Consider the following 24,521-nt stretch of genomic DNA (forward strand, 5'->3'; position numbering starts at 1 on the left):
AAAGCACATGTAGACTGGTTGGGCAAACTCCCATGTACCCTCAAGGACCCTGCCGAGAGTATAGAGATGGTCCACAGTTCCACGACCAGGATGTCCACGCGATGCTGCAGAGTCTTGTCAACCAAGACAGCGCCACAGCATCCAGAGCCTTAAGGAACTCCGGGGGGGATCTCATCTACCCCCGGGGCCTTGCCACCAAGGAGCTTTTTAACTACCTTAGCAACCTCAGCCCCAGAAATAGGAGAGCCCACCACAGATTCCCCAGGCACTGCTTCCTCATAGGAAGACATGTTGGTGGGATTGAGGAGGTATTCGAAGTATTCCGCAGTCGAGGTCAGCAGAACACCATCCTCACCATACACGGTGTTGATAGTGAACTGCTTCCCCTACCTGAGGCGGCGGATGGTGGTCCTAAATTGCTTCGAAGCCATCCGGAAGTTGTTTTCCATGGCTTCCCCAAACTCCTCCCATGTCCGAGTTTTTGCCTCCACAACCGCTGAAGCCGCACACCGCTTGGCCTGTCGGTACCTGTCCGCTGCCTCCAGAGTCCTATGAGCCAAAAGAACCCGATAGGACTCCTTCTTCAGCTTGACAGCATCCCTCACCGCCGGTGTCCACCAACGGGTTCTAGGATTACCGCCACGACAGGTACCAACTACCTTGCGGCCACAGCTCCAATCATCCGCCTCGACAATAGAGGTGCGGAACATGATCCACTAGGACTCAATGTCCAGCACCTCCCTCGTGACATGTTCAAAGTTCTTCCGGAGGTGGGAATTGAAATTGTCTCTGACCCAGCAGACCCTCACAATGCGTCTGGGCCCGCCAGGTCTGTCCGGCATCCTCCCCCACCATCGCAGCCAACTCACCACCAGGTGGTGATCGGTAGAAAGCTCCGCCCCTCTCTTCACCCGAGTGTCCAAAACATGAGGCCGTAAATCCGATGACACAACTACAAAGTCGATCATGGAACTGCAGCCTAGGGTGTCCTGGTGCCAAGTGCACATATGGACACCCTTATGTTTGAACATGGTGTTTGTTATGGACAATCTGTGACAGACACAAAAGTCTAATAACAAAACACCACTCGGGTTCAGATCCGGATGGCCATTCTTCCCAATCACGCCTCTCCAGGTTTCGCTGTTGTTGCCAACATGAACGTTGAAGTCCCCCAGTAGGACAAGGGAATCACCCGGGGGACCACTTTCCAGTACTCCCTTGAGTGTATCCAAAAAAAGCATTTGCCATTTTCCGTAGTCTTCCCTCGACGCTACCTTTTTTTATCTAATCCATGGGAGCCCGCATTCTCGTTAACTCTCCTTCGACAAATGGACAAAGTTTTTCGGTAAGTAGAATCACAGCTGACCTGGACATTCGAATGTTCTCTTGTCGTTCGAGAAGTGTTGTATCCCTAATAGCTGCAATCGCTTTTTCTTAAGGTATCCATGTGTGAATTCCACAAGCGTCTGTACATGTAGAAGAAGGAGAAAGCTTTGACTGTAAGCAGAAACTTAGAGTTAAAGAATAATTTTACAAGGTTAAAATATAAATTAAAATGCATTAAACACATTGGACTTGTCTCGTTGCACTCAAATAACAATTTACAATTTTCCATATTACATATAGTCTGCTATAATCAAGGATTAGATTAGAATAGAACATAAAGTTTTACTGACATTATATTAAATTATTCATGATTTATGGTTGCCACTCCTGGTCTGTGCTTTAAGAAAAATACAATTATTAATTAAGTACTAAAAACAAAACTATGAATACATGTACACAGATAAGCCATGTAGCAGGTAAAACACATTTATTAAAGACAAAACATTGTAGGAATTTGTTACAAAATGTAGTCATTTCACTTGCATTAGTTGACTGCTAATTGGGCAGTTTTAACTGCGCTAATATTTGGCATCAAGTTAACCAGCAGGGGAGCTGGTTAACTTATGAGAGTAGTATGTGTGTTTGTGAGAATGTCAACATGTTGTCTGAGTGACGTCAGTGAGTGAGCGGGCGAGTAAGGAGAGGTAGTGGTAGCATGTGCAGGAGTGTTAATAGCATGGTGGATGTCTGGTTGTGCCCTGTGGAAATAATAAATAAAGTGAGCAAGTTGTAACTAATCGACGGCCTCGTCCGTCCGACCAAAGAGTGGCGCTTATTGGACCCAGTGTTACCCCCGACAAAACATGGGCCCTAGAGTAAGTCACCGCCGCATTGCGGCATTCAGATGAAAGAACGGTACCGGTTCTTTTCAAAGGTGGTATAGTACCGATTTCAATTGATTAGTACCACAATATTTTATTAGTAGCAGTATACTGTACAACCCTACTACACACACATACAGTACATAGAAGAAAGTGTGTTTTTGTTGTTTGTGTCTTGCAGACGTCCAGCAGCTGATCGGTATTCCAGAAGAAGTTTCCCCTCAGTTAGGGGGGAGCTCCACTTTGAAGCAGGAGACTCCACAACCACCCTGCATTAAAAAGGAAGAGGAGGAACTCTGCATCACTCAGGAGGGAGAGTGTCTTCTAGGACGAGAGGAAGCTGATTACACCAAGTTTCCACTGAGTATTCTCTCTGTGAAGACTGAAGATGATGAAGAGAAACCACAAGTAGACAACCTCTTAGCTCCACTATCAGACAGTGAGGCTGAAGATGATGAAGAGAAACCACAAGTAGACAACCTCTTAGCTCCACTATCAGATAGTGAGGCTGAAGACGAGGTTGAAGAACCTTTGAGCAGCGATAAAGACTGTGAAGGTGATATGAGGACTCACACTGACAACAAACACTCTGAATGCTCTACAAAGAAGAGAGGTAAAACATGTTTGAGCTGCTCAGTTTGTGCTGAAAGTTTTACTAAAAAGAGCCATTTGACTCGACACATGAGAACACACACAGGAGAAAAAACATTTATTTGTTCAGTATGTGGCAAAAGCTTTTCTCAAAATAGGTCTTTGACTCGACACATGAGAACACACACAGGAGAAAAACCATGTACTTGTTCAGTTTGTGGCAAAGGCTTTTATGAAAATAGCTATTTGACTAAACACATGAGAACACACACAGGTGAAAAACCATTTAGTTGTTCAGTTTGTGGCAACAGCTTTTCTCAAAATAGCCATCTGACTCAACACATGAGAACACACACAGGAGAAAAAACATGTAATTGTTCAGTTTGTGGCAAAGGCTATTCTCAAAATAGCATTTTGACTAAACACATGAGAACACACACAGGTGAAAAACCATTTAATTGTTCAGTTTGTGGCAAAAGCTTTTCTCAAAATAGCATTTTGACTCTACACATGAGAACACACACAGGTGAAAAACCATTTAATTGTTCAGTTTGTGGCATAAGCTTTTCTCAAAATAGCTGTTTGACTCACCACATGAGAATACACACAGGAGAAAAACCATGTACTTGTTCAGTTTGTGGCAAAGGCTTTTCTCAAAATAGCTATATGACTAAACACATGAGAACACACACAGGTGAAAAACCATATAGTTGTTCAGTTTGTGGCAACAGCTTTTCTCAAAATAGCAATCTGACTCAACACATGAGAACACACACAGGAGAAAAAACATGTAATTGTTCTGTTTGTGGCAAAAGCTTTTCTTTTAAGGGTAATTTGACTGAACACATGAGAACACACACAGGTGTAAAACCATATAAGTGTTCAGTTTGTGGCAAAAGCTTTTCTGTTACGAGCAAATTGACTCAACACATGAGAACACACACTGGAGAAAAACCATTTAGTTGTTCAGTGTGCTGTAAAAGGTTCCAACATAATGCAGACGCAGTAAAACACATGAGAACACACAAGGGAAAATAACCAATTAGTTGTTTAGTTTGTGGTATGTTGCTCATATGTGGCGACATCCACCCTACCCAGGACCTCCTCACTGCTTCTTTCACAAATATCTGAGGTATTCATACAAACTTGGATTATTTGAGTATAATCTTATCTACTCATGACCCCATGTCTTCTCTGTATCTGAAACCTTCCTGAACAGTAAGATAGATGATGCTTCAAGTGCTTGGTTACTCCTTCTTCAGTCCAGGGACCTGGGGCCTCATGTGTCAAGTTTGTACATGCTCAAAAACCTGCACTACACCCTTTTTCACTGCAAAATTGAGATGTATCAAAACTGACTAACGCATAAGTGATGCTGGGTAACTGTTTGCATAACCAAGTGCCAACTTTTACTCCTCAGACTGATTGATGTGCAAATCAGAGACATATGAACAATTAACCCCCAACACCCACAACCCAACCCCCACCTCCCTCGACATGGTCCTGGTGGAGATCTACACTCTTAGTGCTTTTCGTCTTTATTCAGAGTAATGATTTGACTTTCTAAAGGTTTTGAACTACTAAGTGGGTTGAAAAATATGTATGTGTTTCTTTTAGTATTTAAAATGTAGAATTGTTTTTCTTCAATGTTTGCCCTTTTTCTGGTTTGAACAACAGCCATGGAAAAAGTCTGTGCACATGCTTGTATATATACATTTTTTATTTTCAAACAGTAGTTGTCCGTTATTTGATGTTAGATACTTTTGCCAACCATTGTTTTAAAACAAGATTAAATTGCCTTTATTTTGAAAAACATCTGTTGTGGAGTAGGAAACAAAAGTGTCTGTATTCTAGCGCAAATGTACTTGACACCAAGCAAAAAGACAAAGACCGCATGCTATGATTTTTTGGAGAATTTTAGAATTCACGATCTTAAAGTCATATGATTCACAGCAAATATAGCAACAAATATCTCAATCCGTATTTTCCAAAGCCACGAAACGTGCATTGAGTTTGGAGCGATATCTGAAGTGAAGATTGAAGACGTGATAGAAGATGGACGACTACTGCTATGCTAAGATGGCGACGTCCGCTAAAAGAGAACATGAAAGAGAATCAACTTCCAGCAAATCACCAACGGAGATAAAGACGAAAGATGAAGGTGAGTGACTTGAAGTTTTGTCATTTGAAAACTATTTCAAGCCCTTAAAGTCGAAATTAGCCGACCTTGTTGAAGAATGTAAAGAAAGAGCCGCCATGATTCAGAGGTGGGACCAAGTGATTGTTTTGCAAGTCACAAGTAAGTCTCAAGTCTTTGCCCTCAAGTCTCGAGCCAAGAATGGAAAGTCTCAAGTCAAGTCCCAAATCCTACATTTTGAGTTTCGAGTCCTTTCAAGTCCTTTTAACCACAGACTAGGGCTGGGCGATATGGCCTTTTTTTAATATCGCAATATTTTAATACCATATCACGATACACGATATATATGTGGATATTTTGCCTTAGCCTTGAATGAACACTTGATGCATATAATCACAGCAGTATGATGATTCTATGTGTCTACATTAAAACATTCTTCTTCATACTGCATTAATATATGCTACTTTTAAACATTCATGCAGAGAAGGAAATCACAACTAAAAAAATCACCATTTTTTTCATACAGTGTTGATCTGGAAATGTTTGCCTCGGCATTTTGATGGTGTGGGCGTGTGGCACCGAAAGGAGATGTTGACGTGCGGAGTAAGCACAGTTCATTCTCTAGCGGGTGACTTTTCAAATGATGCTACATATTAGCAGAAAGGCTCATTTTTATAGCAACGCTTTCGCCCCACATTTGACAAATTACGGTTGTCTGTTCAACATATTCCCACTTGAAGCCAAACCACCGCCAGACGATGGACCCCCTGCTGTTTTTTGGGGGAATTAATTATTCCTTCATTTGTTACCAGATTCGCACCTTCTTTCTCTCGTATTACCGCTAGCATCACAGCTAACGTTAGCCATGCTGCTACCTCTCTGCTGCGAGAGGTCGTATACGTATGTGACGTCTGACGTGACAGTATGTGACGTATGTAGAAGCTGCACTTGCTGTCTGAGAGAAGGAGACACAGGAAAGAGCGAGTAGAGCCTGTAGTGTAATGCCAGCAGCTAAAAGCAACGACGTGAGAACGCATACTCGAATATCACGATAGTCATTTTCTATATCGCACAGAGACGAACCCGCGATATATCGCGCATACCGATATATCGCCCAGCCCTACCACAGACTAATATATTTACACAGATTGTGTATGCTTATCAAACGCTGTTTTTATTTATTGTGCATTTGAAATTGCAGGAAAAAAATAGTGCTGATATTGCACTTCATAATAGCACTATTAACCAGTGCAACTGTACTTATTTGCACAAAAGTGTAAACATTGTATTTCCATGGCATATTGCATTGTAACTAGTTCCATAGCGGTTTCTATCCTGTTCTTACCTTATCTCATTGATCTTATCTCATACTGTATGTGTGTTTATGTGTGCGTACACATGAAAAACATAACAAATACATGAACATGACAATGAACCGAGTTGGTACTTTTTAGATGTCAGGGCTCTATGCAATATGTACACATATTCTTAATATAGTATACATTTTAACTGACCTTTATTTGACTATGTTTGTCTTTTTGTAGGTGGCTAAAATCCGCGGTGCTGCTGACCGCCGTCTAACGTTACGTTGCTGTGTGTGATACATTGACTAACGTAACGTTACGTGTAGGTACCTCATGCAAGCCTGCTTAAATAAAATCACTTGACAAAAAGTATGAATACGGTAGCGAACTGCAGTGGACGCAACAGATTGCCGTGTTTGCAATGAAGTTATAACCATAGACATCTTATAAGTAGACGCAGCATTGGCTGCTGTGACGCGAGCAATCTGGCCGCCATCTTGAAGTGGTTATGAGGGGCCGGCGAGCAGCCTAAACTGACAGTTGACAGGTAGAAAACAAAGATGCCGAGCTGGTGTTCAGCGTTTTCCTGCTCAAATGAGCGGACTGTTGAAAATAGGAATCGGGGGACTACTTTTCGTAAGTAAGATTTGACATTAACGTACTATTGGTTTGTTTTGTGAAAAGAATAGCACAGAGTTGAGAAGGAGCAAAGATCTTCAATATTTGTATGTGAAAATCACAAAGAAATCTTCTGGGGGGCGGATAACCTCCCTACATACCATACCAACTTTATTTATAAAGCCATTTAAAAACAAGCACAGTTGAAAAACAAAGGGCTGTACACCACAAATAAATAGAGGCAAAGGACAGACTAAAAAATAACATTTAAAACAGAAATAAAAATACACATTTAAAAAGCAAATATAAATTACCCTAAGAACAGTTTGTTAGATAAAAAACAGTTTAAAAAAACAGGGGTTTGGTTTACAAACTTTCAGCCCCACCTAAAACAAAATTCACCAACCGCCACTGATTATGATGCATTCTCATTTTAGGCAAAATATAAAATAATACTTTCTTAACAGTATAATTGTAACCAGGAATAAGTCTTCAAGTAACAATAATCAAATACTAACATTGTTGGGTAAACCAGAATTTGGTTTTATTCGGAATCCAGTGAAACAGATTGGTGGTTTTAGCTGATATAAAGACTTTAAGGTGTTTATATATGTTTATGTTGAAGTATTTGGCAGACGCTTTTATCCAAAGCCACTTACGTAAAAAATACATATAAAACAATCACTATAAACATGATCATTTAAGGGAAGAATGTAATACAAAATATCAATACAATGTGTCAAGACAGAATAAACTCTCTGCTGCTGAAGCAACAGAGATACAGTCTATAAAGTATATAGATATCTAATGTATTCATACATTGTTTATGCAGGATATACACATGTATATATAACCTAATCATATTGTTTCTTCAACTTAAAAATAGTTTACCGTTTTTTCCCCTTCTCTGGGATTATATTCCCAGTTTTGATCTCGGAAGTCTGGTCACTTATAGCATATAAGAATATTACATTACTGTTAAGCAAACTATTAATAATAAATCATGTGTCTGTTATCATAGCTACACGTATGACAAAAAAGTGCGTGAAAATCAGTGGGATTCAGTGAGGTAAAATGAATTAAATGCGCTGACAGTTCATTGCTCTTGCCAAATGAATTGCTCTGAGTGGAGCGGATCACCACTCCAAGATGGCGGCCACGCGTCTCGTCTGCGCCAGTAGGCAGTAGCGCTCTATGCTGCGTCTACTTATAAGATGTCTATGGTTATAACGTTAGCAGTGAGTTTGCAGCCTCACTGATTTAACTACACAGCAAATAAAAGTCACGTTACTTAGCCAATAAACGTTATTTTGCATTCAAAACTTACCCTTCTTTGTGCAACTTCAAATGTCGAACGAAGTTGGAAGTTGTTGCATCTCCGTATGTAATATTCGAACTGCGTGATTTGCATATGGCAATTCGTTTTTTGTTGACCAAGTCGTAGTTTTTATACCCGAACGAAACCAACTTTGGCATAATTGTTTCTCACCGCCGCGTTGTTTGACAACTCTTGGTCATTAGTTCTCCTGCATTTCGATTGGATGAATGCTGCGTGATGAAAACAACGTAGATCTAATTTGATTGGCTGTTGTACTGAGAGCACACCAGCTGACAGGAACAACACGCTGAGAGACACAGACGAAGAAAATGAAAGATACGGAGCGCTCCAAAATAACTTTTTAAGCTTTGGGTTTTGGGGAAAGTAGCAAGTCAAAAGGCTCAAGTCCAAGTGAAGTCACAAGTCATTGATGTTAAAGTCTAAGTCGAGTTGCAAGTCTCTTTACATTTTGTCAAGTCGAGTCTAAAGTTATCAAATTCATGACTCGAGTCTGACTCGAGTCCAAGTCATGTGACTCGAGTCCACACCTCTGGTATTTAAAATGTATGATTTTTTTCTTCAATGTTTGCCCTTTTTCTGGTTTGAACAACAGCCATGGAAAAAGTCTGTGCACGTGCTTGTATATATATATTTTTTATTTTCAAAGAGTTGTTGTCCATTATTTAGTGTTAGATACTTTTGCCAACCATTGTTTTAAAACAAGATTACATTTACTTTATTTTGAAAAACAACTGTTGTGGAGTAGGAAACGGAAGTGGCGGGCTTGTAGCGCATGCGCAAATGTACTTGACGCGAAGCAAAAAGACGAGGACTGCATGCTATGGTTGTTCGGAGATTCTTCGAATTCACGATCTTAAAGTCATATGATTCACAGCAAATATAGCAACAAATATCTCAATTGGTATTTTCCAAAGCCACGAAACGTGCATTGAGTTTGGAGCGATATCTGAAGTGAAGATTGAAGACGTGATAGAAGATGGACGACTACTGCTATGCTAAGATGGCGACGTCCGCTAAAAGAGAACATGAAAGAGAATCAACTTCCAGCAAATCACCAACGGAGATGAAGACGAAAGATGAAGGTGAGTGAGTTGAAGTTTTGTCATTTGAAAACCATTTCAAGCCCTTAAAGACGAAATGAGCTGACCTTGTTGAAGAATGTAAACAAAGGACCGCCATGATTGTTAGCTTGAAGAAGGCAGTGGAGTTCACATCAGAGGAGATGAAAGAATGCAAAAGTCAAATTTAGAAACTAAAAGTAAAACAACAACTCTGTTAGGCTCGTTTGGTGTGTGTAAGGAAGGGATAGTAGTTATTTTAGAGTTGGGACACGATGGACAGATTCCGGCCAGAGAATCCTTTAATCATCTTTATTGCTGAAAGGTAGATGTGAATGTGTGTGTGTGTGTGTGTGTGTGTGTGTGTGTGTGTGTGTGTGTGTGTGTGTGTGTGTGTGTGTGTGTGTGTGTGTGTGTGGTCTAAACAAATAGAGAAAAGAGGAAAAATTACAATCCAATTATATACTCATTAATATGCAGCAATATACATGTATATGCATACATAATATAATATAATATAATATAATATAAAGGTGTGCATGACAACAACATATATACTGCATTTAACTATGCATGAACTTCAAACAAGTTTCTAAGCTTCAGAGCCATAAATGGCGATTATGTGGTCTCTGTCGCCATCTAAAGGCCAAACTCCGCCATCGCAGTTGCAATGACGTTAAATAAACTACTCGTGAATGTAAACGCCGTCAACGAGACTAATTATCTCTCAATTGACCCAAACACAACTGAACTTAGCATACGATGCACCAAACATTTGCAGAAGTAGCAAGGCACGACATTCAGTTCAAATGCTGTAACAGTATGTGACAAAACTTACATTTAGTCGTCAACGCACACAAGGCTGGCTGCCACCATTGATTGAAACCGGCTATTCTGACAAAGACGTGCTTTAAAGGGGAAATGACGTCACAGATTGACCTATCAACTTAAAGACACAGGAACATTACAAAACTGGTTAAAGACACACAATAGGCTTTCGTTTGGTGTGTTTTTATTTTCATCATGTCGTGGTCTTGAGGTGAGGTGAGTATTTAGTCACATTTAACAAAGTCTCTGTACAGTTTGTCGTGTCGTCAAGTAACAGAAAAGAATGGACGTGTTCAAGTCGCGAGCAACGACTCGTTAGCAGCGTGTTTTGAAGACTAGCCTACAGTTGTTTGGTCGCTGTCTGAATTTTTTAATTAAAACAGAAGAGTTTCTCTTTCCTATGTTTGGCAAATGCCACTAATAAAAAAGTTAGCGAGCATTACTAAACTAAGTTGTTCCTCGAGTCCATCAAGTTATTGGATGGATTTTTGAGTGGACATAACAGCCACTATCTCTAAGGCCCCTTCTACACTAAGCAAGCTAAGGTTATCCAGGATAAATCCCACCTAACCTTATCCTTGTTCACACACACACAATGCCACCGTTTAAGACCCCCTCCCACTCCGTCTGCCGGCGCAACGCGCCCTAATACGCATGCGCGGAAAATGTGCCCTCATAGCCATCTCCAGTGTTGCTTTGTGTACAAGTTCTTAAATGTAACTTATCTGAACAATATCCAGTGTTGTGGTATTTCAATTAACTGGAATCCAGTGTGCTGTGGGGCCTTATTGTAGTGAATCACACCTGAGCCATCTTCTATCCATCATCTTCCGCTTATCCGAGGTCGGGTCGCGGGGGCAGCAGCATAAGCAGGAAAGGCCAGACTTCCCTCTCCCCAGCCACTTCCACCAGCTCTTCCCGGGGATCCCGAGGTGTTCCCAGGCCAGCCGGGTGACATCGTCTTCCCAACGTGTCCTGGGTTTTCCCCCTGGCCTCCTACCGGTTGGACATGCCCTACACACCTCCCTAGGGAGGCGTTCGGGTGGCATCCTGACCAGATGCCTGAACCACCTCATCTGGTTCCTCTCCATGTGGTGGAGCAGAAGCTTTACTTTGAGCTCCCCCCGGATGGCAGAGCTTCTCACCCTATCTCTAAGGGAGAGCCCCGCCACCCGGCGGAGGAAACTCATTTTGGCCGCTTGTACCCGTGATCTTGTTCTTTCGGTTTTAACCCAAAGCTCATGACCATAGGTGAGGATGGGAACGTAGATCGACCGGTAAATTGAGAGTTTTGCCTTCCAACTCAGCTCCTTCACCACAACGGATCGATACAGCGTCTGCATTACTGAAGACGCCGCACCGATCCGCCTGTCGATCTCACGATCCACTCTTCCCTCATTCGTGAACAAGACTCAGAGGTACTTGAACTCCTCCACTTGGGGCATGGTCTCCTCCCCAACCCGGAGATGGCACTCCACCCTTTTCCGGGCAACAACCATGGACTCGGACTTGGAGGTGCTGATTCTCATCCCAGTCGCTTCACACTCGGCTGCAAACCGATCCAGTGAGAGCTGAAGATGCTGGCCAGATGAAGCCATCAGGACCACATCATCTGCAAAAAGCAGAGACCTAATCCTGCAGCCACCAAACCGGATCCCCTCAATGCCTTGACTGCGCCTAGTAGAGATGCGCGGTTTGCGGACACAACCGCGGAGTCCGCGGATAATCCGTGGGTCGGGCGGTTGAAATTTAAAAAAATTAGATTTTATCTGCGGGTCGGGCGGTTGAAATTTAAAAAAATTAGATTTTAAATAGATTCAGGTGGGTGGCGGTTAAACCAATTCGGAAATATATATACATAGTTAAATGTTGTTACCCACATACGAAAAACGAGCAGCACTCTTTGAAACATGCAATTATTTATCAGCAGGCACTGCACTGCAGCACAACACAACAGAAGATGAAAAAAAAAAAGATTGCAACGCCGGCAGCAAACGTGGTACGTGACAAACTAAAAAAGGGAAACCTAAAGACCAGGGGAAAAAAAGGCCAGAAAAGTTCAGCGTGGACTCGTTTTTATGAGGTTGTAAATCAGGATGATAGTAATGCTGGCTACGTGATTTGCAAGAGCTGCGACGCTGTTTATGTCTACGACAGTCACAAAACCGGGACATCTAACATGGTGCATCACATTTGTGCAAAACCAAGATAAAGTGCAGTCTGATGGGTTTGATTTCCCCCCTTCAGCTATTTGCCTTGGCCAATAAGTTGCAGGTAATTTATTATTATTATTTATTTAATTTATTTTTGTTTAAATAGGGATGACATACATATGTTATTGTATAATTTAAATTTGTGCGCGTGATTGACAGCCTAAGGCTTATGAGGCACAGTTTTTATTTATTTTTTTGTTTCAACTTAAAAACGTATGAGCCTATGCCTACAACATAGGCTATGTGTTTATCTGTATTTTCCTGCCTGTCGTTGACAATGGAGATTGTCTGATATTTTGTCATGGCTGCAGATCAATCAATAAAGGTTCGTCTTTGTCGCGAAATTGTTCACTGTTTCACTGTGCACCCCGCCCTCGTCCCTATTTGAGCATTATAACGTTAAGTTAATATTCATTGAAATAAATTCAGAATTTTTTTTTTACCTAACGAAAATATAGGCCTAGTCTTTCTAAAACATTTTTTTAACTTCTTAAAAGCATCGTTCTGCTTGCTGCAACTGCGCACACAAAGTGTGAGGAACGCACTCCTGATCTGAGGGCATTGGCAACAATAGTCAACACTTTCTTAATGGAAATGACAATAATATTATAATAATGATAAATAATATTATCACGCATTAATATCTCTTAGCCACTAATGCGTGGCCAAGAGATATTAATTCGTGTGTGATGATACCGGGTAGAAGGAGACGGCACTGAGACAGGGAGAGCGTTTAGCCTGGGGCGTAATTATTCAAAAGGGAATTATATATATCTCTATATAAATATATATATAATAATAATAATAATATATTTATATATGTATAATTCATACAATATATTATCCAATATATTATATGATATTATACTATATATTATATTATACTATATTATATTATATATATATCAATATATATATATATCAATATATGTATATATATATATATATATATATATTAGATGTGTATGTAACCAAACAGGAAATGGGTGTCAAACTATGTTTGGAATTTAACTGGAGGGTTTTACCGTAAGTGTTGGAGGTGCGTGTTGAGAGGAGCGGTGCTGTCAAGAAAGGGCGAGGCAGGCAGGGTTTGTCCAGGGGCGGAAGCGTGGTCGGGAGGCAGGAGGAGGATCTCTGTTGGCGGTTGTTTAAGTAGTCGTCCCTCTCATCAGTGCCGGGTGTGTTGATTGAAGATGGAACGCAGCTGCCTCCAGCAGTTTGAGTGAAGCGCGCCCGAGCGCGCTTGGAGGTGCGTTTAGCGCGGCTCCCAGATGACTGCGCACTGGTGTGCGTCTGGGCTGTGACAGCGTGGCACGCATTGAATGTCTCTGCCACATTGGATCAGTCTCCTTTCTTTAACAGGCAAAAGCTTTATAACCTCACTAATGCCTTGCATCGTCTATATTAGATATATAACAACGGGTGGGTGCGGGCCGGTGTGGTTTTGATAACATGTTGGTTCGGGTGGATGGCGGATGGGTGACGACTTTTGTGATGCGGTTGCGGATGAAATAATTGCCTATCCGCGCATCTCTAGCGCCTAGTAATTCTGTCCATAAAAGTTATGAACAGAATGGGTGACAAAGGGCAGCCTTGGCGGAGTCCAACCCTCACTGGAAACGTGTCCGACTTACTGCCGGCAATGCAGACCAAGTTCTGACACTGATCGCACAGGGAGCGGACCGCCACAATCAGACAGTCCGATGCCCCGTACTCTCTGAGTACTCCCTACAGGATTTCCCGAGGGACACGGTCGAATGCCTTCTCCAAGTCCACAAAGCACATGTTGACTGGTTGGGCAAACTCCCATGCACCCTCAAGGACCCTGCCGAAAGTATATAGATGGTCCACAGTTCCACGACCAGGATGTCCACGCAATGCTGCAGAGTCTTGTCAACCAAGGCATCCCCACAGCATCCAGAGCCTTAAGGAACTCCGGGCGGATCTCATCTACCCCCGGGGCCTTGCCACCGAGGAGCTTTTTAACTACCTCAGCAACCTCAGCCCCAGAAATAGGAGAGCCCACCACAGATTCCCCAGGCACTGCTTCCTCATAGGAAGACGTGTTGGTAGGATTGAGGAGGTCTTCGAAGTATTCCCTCCACCGATCCACAACATCCGTAGTCGAGGTCAGCAGAACACTATCCTCACCATACACGGTGTTGACAGTGAACTGCTACCCCTTCCTGAGGCGGCGGCTGGTGGTCCAGATCGCTTCGAAGCCGTCCGGAAGTCGTTTTCCATGGCTTCCCCGAACTCCTCCCATGTCCGGGTTTTTGCCTCCACGACCGCTGAAGCCGCACACCGCTTGGCCTGTCGGTACAAGTCCGCTGCCTCCGGAGTCCTATGAGCCAAAAGAACCAAATAGGACTCCTTCTTCAGCTTGACAGCATCCCTCACTGTTGGTGTCCACCAACGGGTTCTAGGATTACCGCCACGACAGGTACCAACTACCTTGCGGCCACAGCTCCAATCAGCCGCCTCGACAATAGATGTGCGGAACATGATCCACTAGGACTCAATGTCCAGCACCTCCCTCGTGACATGTTCAAAGTTCTTCCGGAGGTGGGAATTGAAATTGTCTCTGACAGGAGACTCTGCCAGACGTTCCCAGCAGACCCTCACAATGCGTCTGGGCCCGCCAGGTCTGTCCGGCATCCTCCCCCACCATCGCAGCCAACTCACCACCAGGTGGTGATCGGTAGAAAGCTCCGCCCCTCTCTTCACCCGAGTGTCCAAAACATGAGGCCGTAAATCCGATGACACAACTACAAAGTCGATCATGGAACTACGGCCTAGGGTGTCCTGGTGCCAAGTGCACATATGGACACCCTTAAGTTTGAACATGGTGTTTGTTATGGACAATCTGTGACAGGCACAAAAGTCTAATAACAAAACACCACTCGGGTTCAGATCCGGATGGCCATTCTTCCCAATCACGCCTCTCCAGGTTTCGCTGTCGTTGCCAACATGAACGTTGAAGTCCCCCAGTAGGACAAGGGAATCACCCGGGGGACCACTTTCCAGTACTCCCTCGAGTGTATCCAAAAAAAGCATTTGCTGTTTTCCGTAGTCTTCCCTCGACGCTACCTTTTTTTTAATCTAATCCATGGGAGCCCGCATTCTCGTTATCTCTTCTTCGACAAATGGACAAAGTTTTTCGGTAAGTAGAATCACAGCTGACCTGGACATTCGAATGTTCTCTTGTCGTTTGAGAAGTGTTGTATCCCAAATAGCTGCAATCGCTTTTTCTTAAGGTATCCATGTGTGAATTCCACAAGCGTCTGTACATGTAGAAGAAGGAGAAAGCTTTGACTGTAAACAGAAACTTAGAGTCAATTAATAATTTTACAAGGTTAAAATATGAATTAAAATGCATTAAACACATTGGACTTGTCTCGTTGCACTCAAATAACAATTTACAATTTTCCATATTACATATAGTCTGCTATAATCAAGGATTAGATTAGAATAGAACATAAAGTTTTACTGACATTATATTAAATTATTCATGATTTATGGTTGCCACTCCTGGTCTGTGCTTTAAGAAAAATAATTTTTTTAATTAAGTACTAAAAACAAAACTATGAATACATGTACACAGATAAGCCATGTAGCAGGTAAACCACATTTATTAAAGACAAAACATTGTAGGAATTTGTTACAAAATGTAGTCATTTCACTTGCATTAGTTGACTGCTAATTGGGCAGTTTTAACTGCGCTAATATTTGGCATCAAGTTAACCAGCAGGGGAGCTGGTTAACTTATGAGAGTAGTATGTGTGTTTGTGAGAATGTCAACGTGTTGTCTGAGTGACGTCAGTGAGTGAGCGGGCGAGTAAGGAGAGGTAGTGGTAGCATGTGCAGGAGTGTTAATAGCATGGTGGATGTCTGGTTGTGCCCTGTGGAAATAATAATTAAAGTGAGCAAGTTGTAACTAATCGACGGCCTCGTCCTTCCGACCAAAGAGCGGCGCTTTATGGACCCAGTGTTACCCCCGACAAAACATGGGCCCTGGAGGTAGTCACCGTCGCACAGCGGCATTCAGATGAAAGAGCGGTACCGGTTCTTTTCAAAGGTGGTATAGTACCGATTTCAATTGATTAGTACCACGATACTTTATTAGTAGCAGTATACTGTACAACCCTACTACACACACATACAGTACATAGAAGAAAGTGTGTTTTTGTTGTTTGTGTCTTGCAGACGTCCAGCAGCTGATCGGTAATCCAGAAGAAGTTTCCCCTCAGTTAGGGGGGAGCTCCACTTTGAAGCAGGAGACTCCACAACCACCCTGCATTAAAAAGGAAGAGGAGGAACTCTGCATCACTCAGGAGGGAGAGTGTCTTCTAGGACGAGAGGAAGCTGATTACACCAAGTTTCCACTGAGTATTCTCTCTGTGAAGACTGAAGATGATGAAGAGAAACCACAAGTAGACAACCTCTTAGCTCCACTATCAGACAGTGAGGCTGAAGATGATGAAGAAAAACCACAAGTAGACAACCTCTTAGCTCCACTATCAGATAGTGAGGCTGAAGACGAGGTTGAAGAACCTTTGAGCAGCGATACAGACTGTGAAGGTGATATGAGGACTCACACTGACAACAAACACTCTGAATGCTCTACAAAGAAGAGAGGTGAAAAATGTTTGAGCTGCTCAGTTTGTGCTGAAAGTTTTACTAAAAAGAGCCATTTGCCTCGACACATGAGAACACACACAGGAGAAAAACCATGTACTTGTTCAGTTTGTGGCAAAGGCTTTTCTCAAAATAGCTATTTGACTAAACACATGAGAACACACACAGTTGAAAAACCATTTAGTTGTTCAGTTTGTGGCAAAAGCTTTTCTCAAAATAGCTATTTGACTAAACACATGAGAACACACACAGGTGCAAAACCATTTAGTTGTTCAGTTTGTGGCAACAGCTTTTCTCAAAATATCAATCTGACTGTACACATGAGAACACACACAGGAGAAAAAACATTTATTTGTTCAGTTTGTGGCAAAAGCTTTTCTCAAAATAGCTCTTTGACTCGACACATGAGAACACACACAGGAGAAAAACCATGTAATTGTTCAGTTTGTGGCAAAAGCTTTTCTCGAAATAGCATTTTGACTGAACACATGAGAACACACACAGGAGAAAAACCATATAAGTGTTCAGTGTGTGACAAAAGCTTTTGTGTTAAGACCAATTTGACTAAACACATGAGAACACACACAGGTGAAAAACCATTTAATTGTTCAGTTTGTGGCAAAAGCTTTTCTCAAAATAGCTATTTGATTAAACACATGAGAACACACACAGGTGAAAAACCATTTAATTGTTTAGTTTGCGGCATAAGCTTTTCTCAAAATAGCTATATGACTAAACACATGAGAACACACACAGGAGAAAAATCATGTAATTGTTCAGTTTGTGGCAAAAGCTTTTCTGTTAAGAGTAATTTGACTGAACACATGAGAACACACACAGGTGAAAAACCATTTAATTGTTCAGTTTGTGGCAAAAGCTTTTCTGGTAAGAGCAATTTGACTAAACACATGAGAACACACGCTGGAGAAAAACCATTTAGTTGTTCAGTGTGCTGTAAAAGGTTCCAACATAATGCAGACGCAGTAAAACACACAAGAACACACAAGGGAAAATAACCAATTAGTTGTTTAGTTTGTGGTATGTTGCTCATATGTGGCGACATCCACCCTACCCAGGACCTCCTCACTGCTTCTTTCACAAATATCTGAGGTATTCATACAAACTTGGATTATTTGAAGCATAATCTTATCCACTCATGACCCCATGTCTTCTCTGTATCTGAAACCTTGCTGAACAGTAAGATAGATGATGCTTCAAGTGCTTGGTTACTCCTTCTTCAGTCCAGGGACCTGGGGCCTCATGTGTCAAGTTTGTACACGCTCAAAAACCTGCACTACACCCTTTTTCACTGCAAAATTGAGATGTATCAAAACTGACTAACGCATAAGTGATGCTGGGTAACTGTTTGCATAACCAAGTGCCAACTTTTACTCCTCATACTGATTGATGTGCAAATCAGAGACATATGAACAATTAACCCCCAACACCCACAACCCAACCCCCACCTCCCTCGACATGGTCCTGGTGGAGATCTACACTCTTAGTGCTTTTCTTCTTTATTCAGAGTAATGATTTGACTTTCTAAAGGTTTTGAACTACTAAGTGGGTTGAAAAATATGTATGTGTTTCTTGTAGTATTTAAAATGTAGAATTGTTTTTCTTCAATGTTTGCCCTTTTTCTGGTTTGAACAACAGCCATGGAAAAAGTCTGTGCACATGCTTGTATATATACATTTTTTATTTTCAAACAGTAGTTGTCCGTTATTTGATGTTAGATACTTTTGCCAACCATTGTTTTAAAACAAGATTAAATTGCCTTTATTTTGAAAAACATCTGTTGTGGAGTAGGAAACGGAAGTGTCTGTATTCTAGCGCAAATGTACTTGACGCCAAGCAAAAAGACAAAGACCGCATGCTATGATTTTTTTGGAGAATTTTCGAATTCACAATCTTAAAGTCATATGATTCACAGCAAATATAGCAACAAATATCTCAATTGGTATTTTCCAAAGCCACGAAACGTGCATTGAGTTTGGAGCGATATGTGAAGTGAAGATTGAAGACGTGATAGAAGATGGACGACTACTGCTATGCTAAGATGGCGACGTCCGCTAAAAGAGAACATGAAAGAGAATCAACTTCCAGCAAATCACCAACGGAGATAAAGACGAAAGATGAAGGTGAGTGAGTTGAAGTTTTGTCATTTGAAAACTATTTCAAGCCCTTAAAAAAGTGTTTAACAATGTACAAACCCCGTTTCCATATGAGTTGGGAAATTGTGTTAGATGTAAATAAAAACGGAATACAATGATTTGCAAATCATTTTCAACCCATATTCAGTTGAATATGCTACAAAGACAACATATTTGATGTTCAAACTGATAAACTTTTTTTTTTTTTCAAATAATCATTAACTTTAGAATTTGATGCCAGCAACACGTGACAAAGAAGTTGGGAAAGGTGGCAATAAATACTGATAAAGTTGAGGAATGCTCATCAAACACTTATTTGGAACATCCCACAGGTGAACAGGCAAATTGGGAACAGGTGGGTGCCATGATTGGGTATAATAGTAGATTCCATGAAATGCTCAGTCATTGACAAACAAGGATGGGGCGAGGGTCACCACTTTGTCAAAAAATGCGTGAGCAAATAGTTGAACAGTTTAAGAAAAACCTCTCTCAACCTGCTATTGCAAGGAATTTAGGGATTTCACCATCTACGGTCCGTAATATCATCAAAGGGTTCAGAGAATCTGGAGAAATCACTGCACGTAAGCAGCTAAGCCCGTGACCTTCGATCCCTCAGGCTGTACTGCATCAACAAGCGACATCAGTGTGTAAAGGATATCACCACATGGGCTCAGGAACACTTCAGAAACCCACTGTCATTAACTACAGTTGGTCGCTACATCTGTGTGTGCAAGTTAAAACTCTCCTATGCAAGGCGAAAACTGTTTATCAACAACACCCAGAAACGCCGTAGGCTAATATGAACTGATAAAAAATGGAAAAAAGTTCTGTGGTCTGACGAGTCCACATTTTAAATTGTTTTTGGAAACTGTGGACGTCGTGTCCTCCGGACCAAAGAGGAAAAGAACCATCCGGATTGTTATAGGCGCATAGTTGAAAAGCCAGCATGTGTGATGGTATGGGGGTGTATTAGTGCCCAAGACATGGGTAACTTACACATCTGTGAAGGCACCATTAATGTTGAAAGGTACATACAGGTTTTGGAGCAACATATGTTGCCATCCAAGCAACGTTACCATGGACGCCCCTGCTTATTTCAGCAAGACAATGCCAAGCCACGTGTTACATCAACATGGCTTCATAGTAAAAGAGTGCGGGTACTACACTGGCCTGCATGTAGTCCAGACCTGTCTCCCATTGAAAATGTGTGGTGCATTATGAAGCCTAAAATAGCACAACGGAGACCCCCGGACTGTTGAACAACTTAAGCTGTACATCAAGCAAGAATGGGAAAGAATTCCACCTGAGAAGCTTCAAAAATGTGTCTCCTTAGTTCCCAAACGTTTACTGAGTGTTGTTAAAAGGAAAGGCCATGTAACACAGTGGTGAACATGCCCTTTCCCAACTACTTTGACAAGTGTTGCAGCCATGAAATTCTAAGTTAATTATTATTTGCAAAAAAAGTTTATCAGTTTGAACATCAAATATGTTGTCTTTGTAGTGCATTCAACTAAATATGGGTTGAATATGATTTGCAAATCATTGTATTCCGTTTATATTTACATCTAACTCAATTTCCCAACTCTATGGAAACAGGGTTTGTAAAGAAAGAGATGCCATGATTGTTAGCTTGAAGAAGTCAGTGGAGTTCACATCAGAGGAGATGAAAGAATGCAAAAGTCAAAATAAGAAAGTGAAAGAGCAAAACCACCGCTTCCTATTTTGGGCAAATGCCACTAATGAATTATTTAGCTTGTATTGCTAAGCTCAAAATAGCTATTTGAGTCGACACAAGAGAACACGCAGGTGAAAAAACATTTAATTGTTCAGTTTGTGGCAAAAGCTTTTCTCAAAATGTCAATTTGACTCAACACATTAGAACACACTTAGGTGAAAAACCTTGTAATTGTTCAGTTTGTGGCAAAAGCTTTTCTCAAATAGCTATTTGAGTCGACACATGAGAACAAACAGGAGAAAAAACATTTAATGGTTAAATTTATGGTAAAAGCTTTTCTCGAAATTGCAGTTTAACTGAACAGATGAGAACACACACATGTGAAAAACCATTTAGTTGTTCAGTGTGCTGTAAAAGGTTCCAACATAAAGCAGTCGCAGTAAAACACATAAGAACACACAAGGGAAAATAACCAATTAGCTGTTTAGTTTGTGGTATGTTGCTCATATGTGGTGACATCCACCCTACCCAGGACCTCCTCACTGCTTCTTTCACAAATATCTGAGGTATTCATACAAACTTGGATTATTTGGAGCATAATCTTATCCACTCATGACCCCATGTCTTCTCTGTATCTGAAACCTTCCTGAACAGTAAGATAGATGATGCTTCAAGTGCTTGGTTACTCCTTCTTCAGTCCGGGGACCTGGGGCCTCATGTGTCAAGTTTGTGCACGCTCAAAAACCTGCACTACACCCTTTTTCACTGCAAAGTTGAGATGTATCAAAACTGACATAATTAAAATGCAGCATGAGACACTGCACACTGATATAGTTCTGTGAAAATGATTGTCTTCTGTGCAAATGTAAAGAAAGTGAACAGTGTGTGATTTACTGCAATACTGTCAGTCTTTGAACTTTTTATTTATGCTTTGTTGTAATTGTTCACACATTGCACAACTTTTATTTTTCTATCAATACACATTATGTCTAGAAGACAGGAAGTAACTCAACACTCTTGAATAGTTTCTACCTCAGTTTGTATGGTTTGTTGAGTTAGCACAGGATTAATATGTGGAAATGACAAATGAGGTAGTTGATACATAGAATAGTTTTTCTCTATGCTTTATTTTGTTTTTTGTTCAAACCTAGATGGGTTGTGACTTAAAGTCACATGGCGCCCCATAATACACCTGCTGTGATCCTGTTTTTATGTTTTTATGTTTTTATTAATTCTATTTTAATTATTTATTTTTTATCATGTTCTGTTTGTGTTGTGTTGTGTTTGCTCGGTACTCGTTTTATCTTTTAACCTGCTCATTGTACAGCACTTTGGCTACCCCTGTGGTAAATTTTAAATGTGCTTTATAAATAAAGTTGATTTGATTTGATTTGATTTAAAGTTTAATAGAAACACTGAGATTAAGTCTAAGTTCATTGTGTTCTTCAAGGTGTTTTTGAAAAGGTGCCATTTTTTTTCCTCAAAATATTTTACTAACTTGGAGTATTTGTCAAGATGATTATTTGTGATAAGTACATTTTCAGGATGTGCTCGTTCTATTTTTGGCCGAAGTAAAAAATAAAGAAAATACTCTGAAGTTGTCGTAGTCGTATTTTTAAGTTATCATGCCATGATTTTACCCGTCCCGCCCACGTGGAAATAGATTTTCCTCCATGTGGCCCCTGAGCTAAAATGAGTTTGACACCCCTGCTGTAATCTGACTCATGTGAGCAGGTTACTGTATAAACACATTTTGTTATAAGTTATAAAAATGTGTTCAGTTCTCAGAGACACATCAATGTCAGGCTGACAATCGCTCTTCCGCTTTCTCCAAACACGAGAACAAAGCAGCTCCTACTGACTTGTGATTGGTCAGACCGTGCCCATCTTAATCACATGGCTAATTTCAATATAATAAATTGCGATGTAACACAATTGAATATCTTATATGCTCAGACAGTAATGTGTTTATATACGTTTAGATTGTGTTATGATGTTTGTAAAGGGGAAAGACGTTAATGTGTCTTGTTTTCATGTTTGTATTTAAGATAGTTGACATTTAGCATGATAGCTGTTAACTGGCGATTAGTGATGTTAAGTGCCTAAGATGGTAGTTATTGATTAGCAGTGTGATGAGGGCTTTCTGCTGGTGAGTGATTAGCACTACAGTTAGAGCCACCTATCGCTAGGTAGAAATGAGCAGTTTCACCAACATTTTTATGTGAAACCATATTACTAACTGTCTGGTGTTTGACAGGATTCATGGAAGTTTATTGTCATACCAGCACACGATACACATGAGATGGCACACAATTTAGTAGCACGTGAACAATAGGATTGGTCCTGGTGGAGATCTACACTCTTAGTGCTTTTCTTCTTTATTCAGAGTAATTTGACTTTCTAAAGGATTTTAACTAAAACAACTAAGTAGGTTGAAAAACATTTCTGTTTCTTGTAGTATTTAAAATGTATGATTTTTTTCTTCAATGTTTGCCCTTTTTCTGGTTCAAACAACAGCCATGGAAAAAGTCTGTGCACGTGCTTGTATATATATATATATTTTTTTATTTTCAAAGAGTTGTTGTCCATTATTTAATGTTAAATACTTTTGCCAACCATTGTTTTAAAACAAGATTAAATTTACTTTATTTTGAAAAACATCTGTTGTGGAGTAGGAAACGGAAGTTGCTGGCTTTTAGCGCATGCGCAAATGTACTTGAAGCCAAGCAAAAAGACGAGGACCGCATGCTATGGTTGTTCGGAGATTCTTCGAATTCACGATCTTAAAGTCATATGATTCACAGCAAATATAGCAACAAATATCTCAATTGGTATTTTCCAAAGCCACGAAACGTGCATTGAGTTTGGAGCGATATGTGAAGTGAAGATTGAAGACGTGATAGAAGATGGACGACTACTGCTATGCTAAGATGGCGACGTCCGCTAAAAGAGAACATGAAAGAGAATCAACTTCCAGCAAATCACCAACGGAGATAAAGACGAAAGATGAAGGTGAGTGAGTTGAAGTTTTGTCATTTGAAAACTATTTCAAGCCCTTAAAGTCTAAATGAGCCGACCTTGTTGAAGAATGTAAAGAAAGAGCCGCCATGATTGTTAGCTTGAAGAAGGCAGTGGAGTTCACATCAGAGGAGATGAAAGAATGCAAAAGTCACATTTAGAAACTAAAAGCAAAACAACAACTCTGTTAGGCTCGTTTGGTGTGTGTAAGGAAGGGATAGTAGTTCTTTTAGAGTTGGGACACGATGGACAGATTCCGTCCAGAGAATCCTTTAATCATCTTTATTGCTGAAAGGTAGATGTGAATGTGTGTGTGTGTGTGTGTGTGTGTGTGTGTGTGTGTGTGTGTGTGTGTGTGTGTGTGTGTGTGTGTGTGTGTGTGGTCTAAACAAATAGAGAAAAGAGGAAAAATTACAATCCAATTATATACTCATTAATATGCAGCAATATACATGTATATGCATACATAATATAATATAATATAATATAAAGGTGTGCATGACAACAACATATATACTGCATTTAACTATGCATGAACTTCAAACAAGTTTCTAAGCTTCAGAGCCATAAATGGCGATTATGTGGTCTCTGTCGCCATCTAAAGGCCAAACTCCGCCATCGCAGTTGCAATGACGTTAAATAAACTACACGTGAATGTAAACGCCGTCAACGAGACTAATTATCTCTCAATTGACCCAAACACAACTGAACTTAGCATACGATGCACCAAACATTTGCAGAA

At 40.8% G+C, this 24,521-nt stretch overlaps 3 protein-coding genes across 3 annotated transcripts in view; all 3 read left to right on the forward strand.

Annotated features, from left to right (window-relative positions):
* The window catches only part of LOC140679663 (uncharacterized), an 82,095-nt gene that overhangs the window by 18,560 nt on the left and 39,014 nt on the right, over nucleotides 1-24,521 (forward strand). Inside the window, exon 2 of the mRNA XM_072915516.1 lies at nucleotides 2,389-2,726. Within this exon, the coding sequence (XP_072771617.1) occupies nucleotides 2,389-2,726 (338 nt within the window). The remainder of the gene's footprint in view (nucleotides 1-2,388; nucleotides 2,727-24,521) is intronic.
* LOC133619329 (uncharacterized) lies at nucleotides 2,430-4,069 on the forward strand. The gene has a single exon (XM_072915446.1). The coding sequence runs from the start codon at nucleotides 2,769-2,771 to the stop codon at nucleotides 3,834-3,836; it is 1,068 nt and encodes a 355-aa protein (XP_072771547.1). The 5' UTR covers nucleotides 2,430-2,768; the 3' UTR covers nucleotides 3,837-4,069.
* LOC140679633 (uncharacterized) lies at nucleotides 17,092-18,079 on the forward strand. Its single transcript, XM_072915462.1, has one exon. It carries the CDS (start codon nucleotides 17,170-17,172, stop codon nucleotides 17,947-17,949), a length of 780 nt encoding a protein of 259 aa, XP_072771563.1. The 5' UTR covers nucleotides 17,092-17,169; the 3' UTR covers nucleotides 17,950-18,079.

This window comes from Nerophis lumbriciformis, linkage group LG20 (assembly GCF_033978685.3).
Source record: "Nerophis lumbriciformis linkage group LG20, RoL_Nlum_v2.1, whole genome shotgun sequence".
NCBI classification, from domain to species: domain Eukaryota; kingdom Metazoa; phylum Chordata; class Actinopteri; order Syngnathiformes; family Syngnathidae; genus Nerophis; species Nerophis lumbriciformis.